The sequence below is a fragment of the Gymnogyps californianus genome, chromosome Z, assembly GCF_018139145.2.
Source record: "Gymnogyps californianus isolate 813 chromosome Z, ASM1813914v2, whole genome shotgun sequence".
NCBI classification, from domain to species: Eukaryota; Metazoa; Chordata; class Aves; order Accipitriformes; family Cathartidae; genus Gymnogyps; species Gymnogyps californianus.
In genome coordinates, this window is record NC_059500.1 from 67,604,862 (window position 1) to 67,619,821 (window position 14,960).

General features: G+C 37.7%; 1 protein-coding gene across 1 annotated transcript in view; it reads left to right on the forward strand.

Annotated features, from left to right (window-relative positions):
* Positions 1 to 14,960, forward strand: part of HCN1 (hyperpolarization activated cyclic nucleotide gated potassium channel 1) — a 202,643-nt gene that overhangs the window by 119,875 nt on the left and 67,808 nt on the right. Inside the window, exon 4 of the mRNA XM_050913365.1 lies at positions 13,042 to 13,260. Coding sequence (XP_050769322.1) covers positions 13,042 to 13,260 — 219 coding nt within the window. The remainder of the gene's footprint in view (positions 1 to 13,041; positions 13,261 to 14,960) is intronic.

Genomic DNA, 14,960 nt, shown 5'->3' on the forward strand with positions numbered 1-14,960 from the left:
GGGATTTTTAATGTAAACTTCAGAAGGAAGAAATAGCCATGTGATCTGAAATTAGATTCAATTCAAGGCCATTTTAAACCTAATGTCAATGAAATGAGAACTTTAGTCTGTAACTTTCTGGTGGGAATTATGAAACTGCTTTTGTTTGTAGGTCAGCTAAAACTTGTCTGTACCTATGTGCTCAGAGGATGCAAAACATAGTTGCAATAAAAATAAATGATTGTTTGTCACTTCATACTTAGTGCTATACATAATGCTGTGGGTGGTTAGATTTATTAACATTATCAAACATTGACATGGTACTGGTTTCAAGGCAAACTTATAGTTTGATTACTTTGTTTCAATGGACCAACTAATAGTAAAAAAGAATATTCTTTTGATTATACTTAACATATAATAGATATGCAGTGGATTATCAGATTTTTAAGATCAATCTTGTGATTTAGCAGGTGCCCAGTAAATATGAAGCTTCTAGTTGAGAAAGGTTTCCAAATATTTGCAAGTTAGATAACACAATTTTTAGTGAATATATGGTATTTTGATTGGAATCTGAGTCCTTTAAGATGTTTCCAATTTAACAACCTTCTCAACCTTTTTCAGGCAAAGTAAATGCCATGCCTTCAAGGTGTGGATATTCAAATATGTGCCCTGAATCCAAGAACTCTTATTGTGTGCTCTCTGGTGTATAACTTGATCCATATAAGTTAATAATTATGAAGTTTGCATTCTAAGCATTCCTCTGTTCTCATTAGGTATCTTTTTTTGTCTCGCTTGCACCTATCTGTGGTTTATGATACCATCTCACTGTAGTATGCTTACATTAAAGCCACTGCGCTGGAACTGAATTCACCTAGTCAAATCTTCAGCACTTCTTACAGAGCCCCGCTGACTTTTCTCAGCCTTTGCAAGGGCAAACCCATGTCCTGCTCTGAATGTCAAATTCAATTGCAAGAACAAAACTATGGAACATAAAATATGACCATGGCTTGAGAGAAGAGACTGTCCTTAGGAATTTTATTTTCTCCACTGGATTGGAGCAAGGAAGAAATGAGGAGGCATGTCCATCCGTGAAAAGAGAGGCATGCTCAGCAGGGGAGCTCAGGAAGCTAATGGAGGCAGCTTTAGCTGCATAGATGGAGCTCCTGCAGCTGATGGAGAGAGAAACTCTCCCCTGCAGGTGATAAAGAGCACCTGCTTTAACCTTCTACTCTGAATCACCATCTGCAGGAGTCTTATTTTTGCTGACTGTGTAGGGAGCCTAGGGAGACTCGCCAGCTCAGCCATCAAAGTGAAGACCTGAAGTCAGCTGTTGTGAAATTTTATTATGCCTTCCTCCCTTATTGCCCATTCTCACAAACAAAACCCAGGACAACTTGGGCCACTGGTCATTGTAGATACCCATGTGTAAACAATACAAAATGCAATGCACTGTTACTATTCCTGTTCATCCTCCATCACTCAGGATCGTGGTGTTCTTCCTGTTCCTCTCTCCCTCAAACATCAGTCCTAGACCTCCCATCACTGGCCTCTCCCCAGGATTTGTCCTCTGGGCTGGGCCGTCTGCCTCAGCCTTACCCATGTCAGTCAGAGCACTTTCATCCTCAGTATCTAGACTGAGGAACCTGAATTTCTTTAAACTACTCAGCAGGTGGATGTTATAGTTGCTCTGCAGGATAATTTTGTGGATCTTCCTGTAATCAAAGCATGAAGTTTAATTCTTAATTGCAGCAAGAGACTTTCTTACTTTTTATGTTGCAGCTATGAAGGTATCCCATATGCTTTCCAAGCATTTCTGTACAGTTAAATGGCATTACCATGGCTATGTGGATGGAACAGGCGTCTCATAAATACTATGGAGCTGTGAGAAGCCAAGATGGCTAAAGAAAAGTTAGACCCATGAAAAGTAGGTAGTTTATGACTTTTAGTCCTTTTCTGTATTCACTAATCTGTGGAAACAAAGTATAGAACAATGAAGCCTATTTATGACTTGGCCATAGCTCTTTCCAAATTTGACTTATGCAAAGTACGTTTTTTCCCTCTTCTTTAGATAATAAAAATCTTAGTGGAAGTAGATAATTTAGAGCAAGGTATGACTATCTTTGAACTGCTGTTTCTCTGATGTGCAACAAATAATCTATTTATTTGAAAACTACACATGATATTAAGAGAGGTTATATCCCACATGATCACTAATCAGGTAAAAATAATGCAGTGAAATAGTCTATACAAAAGACTGAACATGAAATTAGAATTATGCATCAGTGGCTTTAGTGCATCTCACTTTCAGGTGAAGAATACAAGAGGTTTTGGAGGAGAGGTAAGAAGGTGGTCAGAGGAAAGAGAAGAATAAACTAAAGACAAAATGAATGCATGGCTGCATCCATGTTAGTGATTCAGCTGCTGAGAGTTCATTCAGGTGGGACCGCAGGACCAACAGAGTGGCCGTGTGAAGTCTGGCCCGCAGTCTGTCTGGCCCCTTTCCAAGCAGATGCCCAGGGAAGATCAAATCACAACAAGCATGGAGTGATGTTCCTTTTAGCATATCCTACAAGCTTTCAGAAATTTGCAGCTGAGGGACTTCTGGATCCAGAGCTGGTATCCATGTGTTTAACAGCCATCACTGTGTGTTTCTTCCAGTAGTTCATCCAATCACTCTTTGAGTGCATGTGAATTTTGCTATTGGGCCGGAAGCATGGGCACAGTGTCACAGCATTGTGACTCTGCTGTACTGTCATGGTTTTGAGCTGGCCTTGCTGGCTGTCCTTGGCCCTGCGCCCCACGCTGGGATGACTTTACCTGAGAGGGCCCAGAGTGACCAAGTGGGCATGGGCTGCTGGTTGTACAGGGGCGTCCCTGTCTTTAGAGGTGGAACTGGGACCTGGGTGCTCCTCACCTCTTAGGTGAATGCTACAGGGTCACTCGGGTGCTCTGTCAACTCCCTCAAGGGTGTTAAAAGAGAAGAGGAGCGTGTTCCCCTTCCTTCCCCTCAGACTATGAAGTTGGTACCCCAAAAGTTATTATTCTACAATTTAGGTTAACCTCCCTCTGGTAGAGGAGGAAAATGAATTTTTTATGAGTCAGTCTTTTTTTTTTTTAATGCCTAGACATCATTTTTTGGGCGGCGTTTAGGCTGCTAAATCATTTTTTCTTTGTATTATTTCATTACCTTGAAAGTCTTGCAGACTCTAGTAAGCACCTGCAGTTTTAGGGTGTCTGAATTTAAGAACAGGTCATCAGCAAAACTCAGATGAGTTCTCAGAAAAAGAAAAGCCTCTGACCTAGATCCAGCCTACTTGCTTTAACATCGAGGTTTGTTCTTTTTGTAGAGCCAAAATAGGATTTCAGCTGCAAAACTCCTTTGCTTCCTGCTGTCACTGCCTAATAAAATAATGCACAGCTTTTTGTAGGACATAGTATTTGATGAAGGACTGTGATTTACCAAAAAAGCAGACCAGCTTCTTGCGGGCTCAGATATTTAGTAAGTTAATTTCCTGAAGAACTATAAACTAACCAGATGTAGCCTAAAGTCTCAAAGGCATCAGGTTAGGAAATAAATTGAAAAACTGACAAGAAAAGTGTTGCTTTCAATACCAGCTAAGTGAAGAAGAATGCTTAAAACCAGCACTGAACCTCTGCCTTAAAGAGAAAATAAAACATGATAAAAATTTTATCTTTAGACTAAGGAGAAAATTATTTGAATTTGCCTATGTGGTACCAAGCATCACCTTACCAGGGAAAGAACCTATTTTTTAAAGCACTGGAACTGCTGAATCTCAGTCCCAACCTTTATGCTGATTCTCTGTGTGAAAGTAGCATTGGTTCACCTTGATTCATTTTTAAGCAGATTAAAACATATTCAGACCCTATGTAGACACATTTGTCTTTATGAGTGGATTATGTTAGACTGTTTTAATCTACTGTAATCCACAATGGTTTTTTTTTTTTTCCCCCTAAGGACACATTCATACAAATACTTACAAAGAAAAAATATTTTGCTAGAATATGTATGTATATAGAACAAGGATGAAAGTATTTCTTGGAAAACCAGGCTTTGAATATTTTGAGATGTTCTTAATGAGAAAGCATTGTGATACTGTGATTTTGTGTGCGTCTGTCTATGTACCTTTCAGTTTATGTATCAAGTTTGCCTAGCCTTTTCCTTATAATAGCCTTTTCTGCCACTTGCTAAGTTAGTTGTTTCCTTCTTTGTTTTTATGTAGCTTTAAAATCACTTTGATTCAAAGAGAATGGTGATAGTACTCAGAAAGCTAAATGTCCACTGCCAAAACCATATCATTTTCATTTGTCATTTTATTTGGGATCAGATGCTTCACATAATTTGCTGTCTGGTCTGAGTTGTTCACAGAATAGAGAGATGCAGTTCCTTCTGCCAAGTTTCCTTTTCTAAATTGGTTGCAAATATTGTCTATGACAGTGGAGATTCTTCCTAACAGTTTTCAGTAAAGCAGTACACTGTGGAGTCACGAGTCAGGTTTATGTCACTTCACTCCTGCAGCTGTCTCCCAGAACTGTACTATATTAAGCCCACATTATCGTCTGCCTGTTCTTGACTATCAGATAGCTACTGTTGAAAATTCAAAGCTTTTCTTGGTGGTTGCATTGTAAAAGCATTTCATAAATGGTTTGATTCAATGCTTGAGGCTTGTTAAGTAAACTGTTTTGCATCATATCCAGTTCCTTTCACCAACTGAAAAAAGCAGAAAAAAAGATATGGTGTCTTTAATGCACTCTGATTTTTTACGTCTCCTGAACAGTGCTATTTCATGACCTTCAGTTTCTCATCGAAAATGCTTCCTTGCAGGATTTATGTATTCTCTTATTAGACATGTCATTGTTCTGACTCTTTTTTTTCTTTTCTTGTAAGAAAGTGTTTCTCTCTGAGATGCATTGTTTGCCCAGAGAAATTATGTTTACTAAAAACCTGTAGATGTACTTGTTGTAATCACTTATTGTGACCACACAATACTTACTCTGTACTTATTGTGATTACAACATATTTTCCTTTTGGTGGACAATGTGTGTCTGTTCCATTCAGTCCCTTGTAAACAATGGCACTTAAGTTTATTTCAGGATCAAAAAACAGTGTGATTTGAACTTCATCAAACTTCAAGTGTGCTATGAGAGCGGAGAACAAAAGCCAAATGTCTTCATCAGATTTTTAGATTATTTGATAAATTTTAAGAAAAGGATCTCAAAGAACAAAGTTCAGCATAGAAACGCATGGTAACATCTGCAGTTTCAGTGATACGCATTTGTAAAAACTTTATTTTTTATATATATTTTGTGATAATGAAATTGATTTCAAAGGAGGGGAGAAGGAATGCTCTCCAGTGGTAGTAATTGTTACTAAAGATGATGCCACATAATAAGTTTGAAAACAGATGTATAAAAAAATAGTCACAACTGGTAGGCAAAGTCTAGAGCCCCTCGATATCCCCCGTGCAGGAGCAGTTCACATCCTGTGAGAGTTCTTTAAGGAACTGAAACACAAATCCTTTAAAAATGCCTGACTGCTTCACTGCATTCTGATCTCGCTTTTCCAGCAGACGAGCGTGAGACAAAGCAACAGGTACATTTTGGGAATTCCTTCACCCTTACTTTGTCACTGACTGGTTGACATGGGGGCTGTATTAATACTGGTAGATTAAACATGCCCACGTCTGTTTTATTTCCTGGAAGTCAATTGCCTCCACAGCCTGCTTCCATACAACTAGACTTCTTAGTTACCAAGGCAAGGTGGCCTCGAGTGAACGTGTGCTAACTCTCAGGCTGTGTTCAGGAGTTGTTTTGGAGAGTATTAATTGGCCCAAGCCAAAACCACTGCTTTCTGGAAAATTACAAGTACAGACAATCAAATTCCACGGTGGGAGAATGTTTCCTAGCACCATTAAATTTTCGCATGGGAAAAATAGACATAGTCTGTACTTTTAACATTTTACTCTAAACTTTATAAAAGATTTGTAACAGCTTTATAAGCTGTAATTCCTTAAAAATTCTTATTAAAATAATCCTTTGGAATGGAACGTTATTTTAAATGGGGTTCATGCATTACAAACTTTCTTCAGTCTTCTGGCTTCAGTTAAGGGAGCACAGTGACCAGATAAAAGGATGAGTCAGAGCAGGTTGATTCATAGGCAAAAGAATAGAAAAAGTATTTTTCCCATAAGCTTTAATTTATTATTTTGTAACTTTATATATGCAGCTGTAGGAATTTGTGATTGTGTCTCTGATTAGGTACAGATACATGGAATAAAGAGCAGTACTGAGCAGTGTACAGGGAAGCCTCCCCTATAAGATTCTGAGCATATCTTCTTATGTGAATCATCCTTTTGAATGCAATGGGCATATTCATGTGAACGTAATAACTCAGATATATGTGAAAGACCAGGCTGTGTGCATAAGTGCACTTCTGTTGCTGTTTATGAATTACCACACTGATTCTACAATGAAAATTATTCATCCTTACCACGAAAAGGCGATCACACGTAGATATTCTTGCTGCTTGCTTTTAATGGGGGAATGTATTAGCAGATAAATATTAAATTTTTTCTGCATCAGGAAAAATAATGAAAGGAAAAAGAAAGATCTGTTATGCTACATTGTTTTTGATTGATGGCTAGTGCCAAAGACATAGCACGAAAACATGAATAAGCTATAATGACAGCAAAGTCACGTAACGACTCTGAACAAAATAAATATTTAGTCATTGTTCCTCCAGTCAAACCTCTTTTCCTGTGGAATGCAATGCCAAACACTTTCTAAAATTTTTCTGCCAGTGTTGGTCTTGAAAGTATATGCTGAGTCATTTGCACCATCTGTTATCTGTGCACGTATCAGCAGAGAGAAATGTTGAGAAGTTTCTGAAGACATCTGCTTATTCCACTGAGCTTACCGATTCAGTTTTTTTTTCCTTAAATCATATGTACTTACACACTTCCTAAAATATACTCTTCTTCCTTGCGCTTCTTAAGATTTTTAGAATAACAGCAGAATTTTTAGTCTTCCAAGTCTGATCCCACCTTACCTGTGTTTACTAGTTTTAGAAAACAACAAGAGATTGTTAGTAATAATAGCTGTGATAAGAAGTAGAGGTTTTGCATGATAGTACGTTCACCATTGTATGAGTTTTGAAACAGTAAATATTGCACAACTTTCCCATCAGCCAACTTGGTTATTCATTGCACTATTCAAACAGCTTCTTTGAAAGCTGAAATGCTGAGATGGTGTTTTGCTGTAATTTCCTGCCTGAGATTTTAACCCATGTGTCACTCTAAGGTACTGTATAAAGCCAGAGGCAGTAAATTATGAAACTGACAGATTGACAAGTATGTAAGCTATATATCTGTATCAAAATGTGTATATGGATTATTGTTGAAATGATAGGTTTCATATAGAGGCCCAATTCTAGTCTTATATCAGTGTTATGCATATATAACTAGTTGACAGAGAAATTACTGCTAATGGAAGTAACTTGTATTCTGAAATATGAAAGCAGAGCCAGAATTTGAAAACGTGTAGATGCCAAATCCAAAGCACGAGAAACTTTTGAGGACAATAAAACTTTTATGGAAATCTAAGTGTAACAGTTGGGAGGATTTGGCCATTGAACTTAGATGATGCAGGATTTGGTAAGAAACGTGTCTTTTTTTCTAGGTCTGTCTGGCATACCTATTAGAAATGTCATTAACCTGCAGATATAGCCTTTTCTTAGCACGCCTTTTTGATTAGTTACATTATATTTTAAATAATTCTTAAATTTAAGAAGTCTTTAAGAAACTGCTGGAAATAATGGCTTGCAAGTAAAGATATACAAATAACTCATATTATGGCTATATATGACATAAATACAGTTTAATTGAATTCCCATTGGAAAAGACTGTAATTTTTCCAGTAACTTCGACCAGCAGTGGCTCATGTCCTCCAGATTTTAGGCAGATGTTTACTTGGGACCACTACTACATTACAGTATGTGCTACCATGTAAGCAAGGATGCTTTGTGCTTTCTTCAACCTTTGAAGCCCCACCCTGAACTTTACATTCATTTTGTGCAATAACTTTCTGTGACAACACTAAAACCAGAGGGCTTACTTATGTCTAGCTACCTCCATGCTCTTAAATTAAAAGTGCCCACTTTTAATGGGCACTGGGGTAGGACTGGGATAGAAGCTACCTGCTGTGTCCATAGTATTAGTCTTGTTTGGGTTTCAGCACAGGACGAGCTCATGCCAGCTGCCTAGAAGGACTGGTTCCTCATCCACACCAGCTCCAAAGTAGACCTGCTATTGCTTGGGAGAGTGCTATGTGGCCAGTGCCACACCAGGGGCATTTCTAAGAGTATACCCATGTGAACCAAGTTCTAGAGCTTGGAAATGCTTTCTGATACTTTTTGATTTACTAGGATAGACACAAACCATCTATATCCTGTCAAGATTTGTACCCATCTTCCCTCCTTCAGATATCACTTACTTTCAGAAGAACCTAAAGGCAATGGTAGGCATGAATGGATGTGCATGACTGATTATAAGGCAAGCTCTTCGGGGTAGGGACAGGCAACTTTCCCACTCCTACTGCAGTTTTGAAAGGGAGAATCAGGAGTGTGAGTTCAAGTTGGAGAATCAGGAGTGTAAGTAAGTTCAAGTTAATTCCTAAGTCAATCTTTGCTCCATGATTGTAAAGCATGCTCTTGCAAATTGAGAGGACCATTTGTGTGACACATGCAGTGACCGTGATGTGAAAGGAAAAAGGAACTGTGTCAAAAATGTGGAAACCACTACTGTCTGTGCAATAGTCTACTTGTTGTGAGATTTCTAAATCCATTTATATCTCAGTGGAAGGGTATGGCTGAGGGAAGATAAAATGTGCCTGAGGGAATGACTACAATATGGGAGTGGAATTGTTTTGTATGATGACAACAAAATCTGCTGGTGAAAACCTCCATAGATTCCAGTAAAGTAGAAACCCTTTCTTAATCCACTGAGAAAAATAATTTGCCTTTTATTGTTGTCCCTTAGAAGATGCTGTGTGACCTTTCTGTGATTTATTTCTTATGAGTTGAAAAGTTAGTATTACAAAAAGATATTTGTAGCAGGTTCGTGTGAAATTGTGAGACAAAGGATAGAATCCTGCGGTGAAGGAAGAGGCTTGGAAACAGACTTTTAAAAATCAGAACTGCCCTGTGATTAATGTATTCTTCAGGATAAGTGTTAAATTAATGTATATACTTATAGAACTAATTGCAAATGATCAGTGATCATTCCTTTCACAAATGTGAGGATTTCCTAATGTCATCAAGCTAGATTATGTAATCAATCCTTGAATAAACAGCTTTGGTATTTCTCAGAATTACAGTCTTTAATAGTTTTTCCAAATTAATGTCATTTCATTTAAAACATTTTAAACCGATTACTGCTAATCTGGAAACAGTGATCAACCCATTGTCAACTAAGAAATTAAATGCCCTTTTTTGCTGATTGGTAGGAGATTTTTTCAGCTCACAGAGGTTTGTGTTTTGTTTTGTTTTGTTTTTTAATCTATACATTAAAAACAGAATATGACCGTTTAGTGAAACATTTAACATATATTTATATAAATATATATATTTATACATATAATAAAAATATATAAATATATATAAATATTTAAAAATTATACTAAAGAAAAGCTGACTGTGTAAACACAGGATTCTTTATTTCATAAAATAGGCTTTTATTTACTCAGGGATATTTTCTATGAATGAGTTATGTAAAAATCTCCTTTGCAAATGCAAAAATGCTTCTTATTAAAAAAAAAATCTCTGTAGGCTAGTAGCAGAGGAATGGCCACTCCTCACTTTTGTACAGCAAAGAGCAGCATGTTGGAATGGGGTTGTGGAAAATTCCAGTCTCTCACACTGAAACAAAGTTGGAGTTGCTCCTGCCAAACCCTTAGGTTATACAACAAAAGTAGAAAAATAATTAAATAATAAGTATTATTTCATATAGTAATGTTGGTAGTAGCATACATGATTTATAGGGTTTGACATTAGAACCAATGTTCTTTTTAAGTGGTTTATATATGGCATAAATCATTGAACAACACAAGTAACTGTATTGAAATTTGTACCCACCACAATGGTATTTGTTCAGCGTCATCTTGAAAAGATCCCCATAGAAGCTAAAAAGACCAATGTTTGCAACTGATTGTACAAGAACTGATTGATTATTAAGGAAAAGAAACAAATAAAAAAGCATTGGCAAGTATTTTCAGCAACAAAATCCTCAGACAAATCCAAGCTGAATTCAAATGTTTTGTCAGGCTTTTTCACCAGGTCTTTTTCTCCTTTTGCTAAACCCTTTCTACCCATCTGAGGACCAGCTGCTCGGGACCATCCATTCACAAACATCTGAAATGTGCCTAGCCTGTAACAAGGTCTATCACAAGCTACATAGTAATAAATATCTAATGCCGCTTGTGTAACAGATGGCCTTGACCTCCAGTCTGGATTCAGATGCAGTCATGACTGTTTGAGGTGTTGGATCCTACTTTGGCATATATATAAAGGTAGATACGTGGTTAAATGTATATTTGTTTATTTTGTTGTACATTTTTAGTTATTTCTCTTCTGTCGTTACAGCTCACTTATTCCCTCATGGTACTACTTCCCAAGTAGTACTTAATTTATTTTTCACTCACCCTGTTAGACACTTGGTAGAAAGCCCTCCTTGTATTTTGTTTCTTCTTGCTTCTCCTTACTTCCGTTTTCTTATTCTTTCTTAAAGACAATGGTATTTTATTTAAAACTATAATTCACAGACTTGGAAAGGATCTCAGTCAAATAAAATCAACCAGTGTTTCAATTAACTCAAAGACTTTGATGTAAAAATATCATTGTACTGAAAGGATTTTAATTGAGATTTATCACACCAAGGATATGATAGAAAAGATTCATAGACAAGATCAAGATCAGCTTTTATTTTTATTTAATATTTATAATAGTTATGCTAAAAAATACAGTTTAGGAGCAAGATACACTGTATGGAGCCCAGCAAGAACTGAGGTTTTGATCTTACAACCTCTTGAATACTGTGGCTTTAACAATACTACTTGTAGCCTTAAAAAACAGATATATTTTTTCCAGCAAGCAGTTTATTGTTTTCCCTAATATAGTCTATATAAAGCTGCAACTGCTAAAGAATTTGGTATGGGTCTCTAACAATTCCCTTATTAATTATTGCCACCCAAAGGAGATTGATACCAGCTGGAAGGAAAGTCCTTCAAAATAGACCTGCCTTGATTGCTGTAAGTTGCTTTCCTGAGAGACAGGGAACTTGCATTAAAATACCTGCACTGACCCAGATGGCAAGGAGTTTCTGTGCTCCAGCTGGGTATTTGAATCCTGAACTGGAGATTTTTCAGGGAAGCTGCTTCAGTTCTTTCATTTTTTGAGTATTTTTTAAAGCCCCAAAACAAAAGGAAACATTTCCTCATTACTCAGTGAAACCCACCTGATTCCCAGCAGTCTAAGATAATTCTTTTTTTTTTTTTAAGTACAGACACTGAAAACCTATTCCTTAGCAGTATTTACAACACAAAATTTTTACTTGTGAAGACAGAAACAGCTCACAAATCTGAAAAGCTTTTGCTTAGAAAGTGAAACAAGTGTAAATACAGAGGAACCATTAATTTCTAAATTATTATATTAGTGAATAAATAGTAACTTTGTCATATGCAATCCAAGAATTGTTAGCTTGTTTCCTGTTACCAGTTATTTTAGCTAATAGGGGGTCTAGAAAAAGCATTTTAATAGATGAAAAGCATAAAAGTAGTTAGTAACCTTGGCATTTAAATGGCAAGAGAGCAAGTCTGAAGCTCTTTGAGAAACAAGAGCATTTGAGCAAAACTTGTATGGGTGGAACAGAGACACAAATACTGATTTTTCATATGTAAATTTGATATATAAATGCTACTGCTGATTTAGAGAATTGTTTGTGTTAACAGGATTATTATTTTTGGTCCTGGATAACTGCCTAATCTTACTGATGTCATCCAAGTTCTTCCTTCTTCACTTCTTCACTTCTGAAATCATTCTCAGTTCTTTGTGGTAAATACTGTGTTTTCTCATGTACACTGCGTGCCTCCAAGCACAATTTGTTTTCTGTTCTCATTTCATTCCTTTGGCAAGGAAAATAGAAAAATCTGACAAGGAGTCCTAGGGCTTTTTGGAAGGTGTTAAAGTGTCTGCTTTTCTCTGGGAACAGCCCCTTTGACTGTCTCTATGTAAAGCTAAAGGGAGGATGCTGACAACACCTTTGCAATTTTAAAAGCTTGTGAGTGAGCTGTCGGGTCCTTCTAATCTCCCAGAGAATGGGAAAGGGTAGCTACACATTAGAAATGCAGGACCCAGGTATCCACCTTTTCTTTTGAGCTGTGTTTCACATGAACATGGGTTTGCTATGATTGCAGAATAAACAGACTTCTTTTGAATTGAGATGCTTCTGGTATAAACACACTATTACAAGAAAAAACAGGATAAGCAGACATACAACAAATAGCACTTTTTTTTTCTGTCCTTGGGAGGTGAAACAGCTGATAAGATGAAATGTGGTTGTATGTTAAAATGGACAACTCTGAAAAGAAGGAAATGGGGCCATAGGAGTATGTTTATGCATATTAAAACAAAACACTACCTTCTTGCGCTTGATAAGTCTGTGTGCTCAGCTCTTTCTAATCTGTCTGCCATGGACTGTAAAATAAAATTGACCTTTAGTCTCCTTGTAATTAGGTTAACACCCACGTTTAAGAATACAATCGTATTAAAAATAGTCAATTTTATTTCATCTCACACTGCTAAGTATTATCTGGCAGAAGCTCTGACGCTTTATCTAACAATTAATTTAGGAGGAATATCTCTTCTCATGCACAGAGGATACATTACCAGACTGCTCTTTCAGAGCCAGTAATCTATGATCCCACTATACAGGTACAAATGTATTTTTCCCTTCAGCTGCTTGCTGGCTCAGTCACTTGTCTCTTTTCTTGCAGAACGATTCCTGGGGAAAGCAGTACTCATACGCACTGTTCAAAGCCATGAGCCATATGCTCTGCATTGGTTATGGAGCCCGCGCCCCTGTCAGCATGTCCGACCTCTGGATTACCATGTTGAGTATGATTGTGGGGGCAACTTGTTATGCCATGTTTGTTGGTCACGCCACTGCCCTCATTCAGTCTCTGGATTCCTCACGGCGACAATATCAAGAAAAGGTAACTCCTGAAGTTTTGAAATAGATTAATGGGATGTTTTAACTGTGGAAAAGGCCATATGAGTTTACATGAAGTAATGTAGTAGCATCTGAATCCTGTGGCAGATTTCATTGAACACGAAGGAATTCAGAACTCTCCAGAAGCTCAACATACTCCTGCATGAACCCACTTTCCTTAGGGAGCAGACAGCTCTGTGTGTCACATGCATTGAATGAAATCTTGGATGTGAAACTTGCTTTAAACTCTTCTGTGAAAACTCCATCCCCTGGTTCAGACTGTGCTTTGTACCCCTGTGCTACACTTTGTAGGTACTTGAACAAGGGCCTTGAGCTCGGTAGCTTGGGCATGTCTATACAATTTCCTGTCGCTCCTTTGGATTGCAGTTTAGGGATAACCTTGAACATATCAAAAGAATGGCCTTTAGATGAGGACCAGACCAAATAAACTAGTTTTGTTTGGAACTACCTCAAAGAAGTGCTCAGAAAAGGTCTTTGTTTGCTTTATAATGGTATTGTTTACACACTAATCCATGACCTGTTAGGTCCTCTCCAAGGACAAAAGGAATGGTGGCCAAAGGGTAGAAAAGTAGAGACATTTTAGTGGAAGAGAGAGAGTTCTTTATGAAACAGGAAGAAAAAGGTTGTTTGATTCCTTGTAGGTATGATTGGAATTAAAAAGACATAAATGGGTACAGGGTGGGAACTTTCTGGAATGAGTACTAATTGACACTGTCATTTGTGTAATAAAGTCAGAGGCAAGTGTGGGTGAAGCTATGAAACCGGGAGTTTTCAGACCATGAGACTAGGTATGGTGGCATAAGGAAGAAAGGATCAGAATGAACCTCAGCAAGGGACAATAAGGATGTGCAGAGTTACTGAGGTGCTTGCTTAAAAGAAGCCAAAATCAGTTATTATAGTAAATGGGGAGAGAGGTCAGCTGAGCAAAGTAGTGAAATCAGAGACTTCACATCAGCAAATAAAAAACACAGCCTGAGCAACAGTATTTGGCATATGTCCATAAGAAAGTCCAGAAAGGCAAACTGGGCAGAAATCCCAGTGTGATGTAACACAAGGCTGGGGGACAAACATGGCAGAGAGTAAGTAGAGGAGAGGGTGACCCTGGCATCTGCTGAAGATGAAGAGGAATGGCCTGAGTTTTCTGGGCAAGAAAAAGGGAAAAGTCCAAAAAAGATTTGAGTAGGAAGGATTGGGGTGTTTTCTTTACAAGTAGGCAAAGAGGGAGGAAATGAGAGTGTGTGGGAGAAAAAGAGTTTACATTCATTTTTGTTAAGCTCGAGTCGCAACAAGACCGTGGAGTCAATATATCAGAGACAGGGAGAGGTAAGGGATGAGCTATAAGTCCAGTAACAGAAAAATTAGCCAGTGGCTGACACATTAACCTCACAGCTGTTTAAAACAGAAGTTTGCAAGCAAGAAAGCCCACGCAGTGTTATCTTGAAACGTAAGTGAGAATGATGGAACCCAAACTAATTGGCTTGTTGGGTCTGTTCTGCCAGTTGAAAGGGAAGTAATTTTATCAAAATGGGACACTTGTAGGGAGCTGTGGGGCAGAAACATCTTAACCATGGACATGAAGGAAGACATAGAAAAGGAAACCCTAAACCTAGTATAACTGCAGTTTCATTAGAGGTTAGGGTCAACATATATACACACACATACACAGATGTATGAAATCAGCAG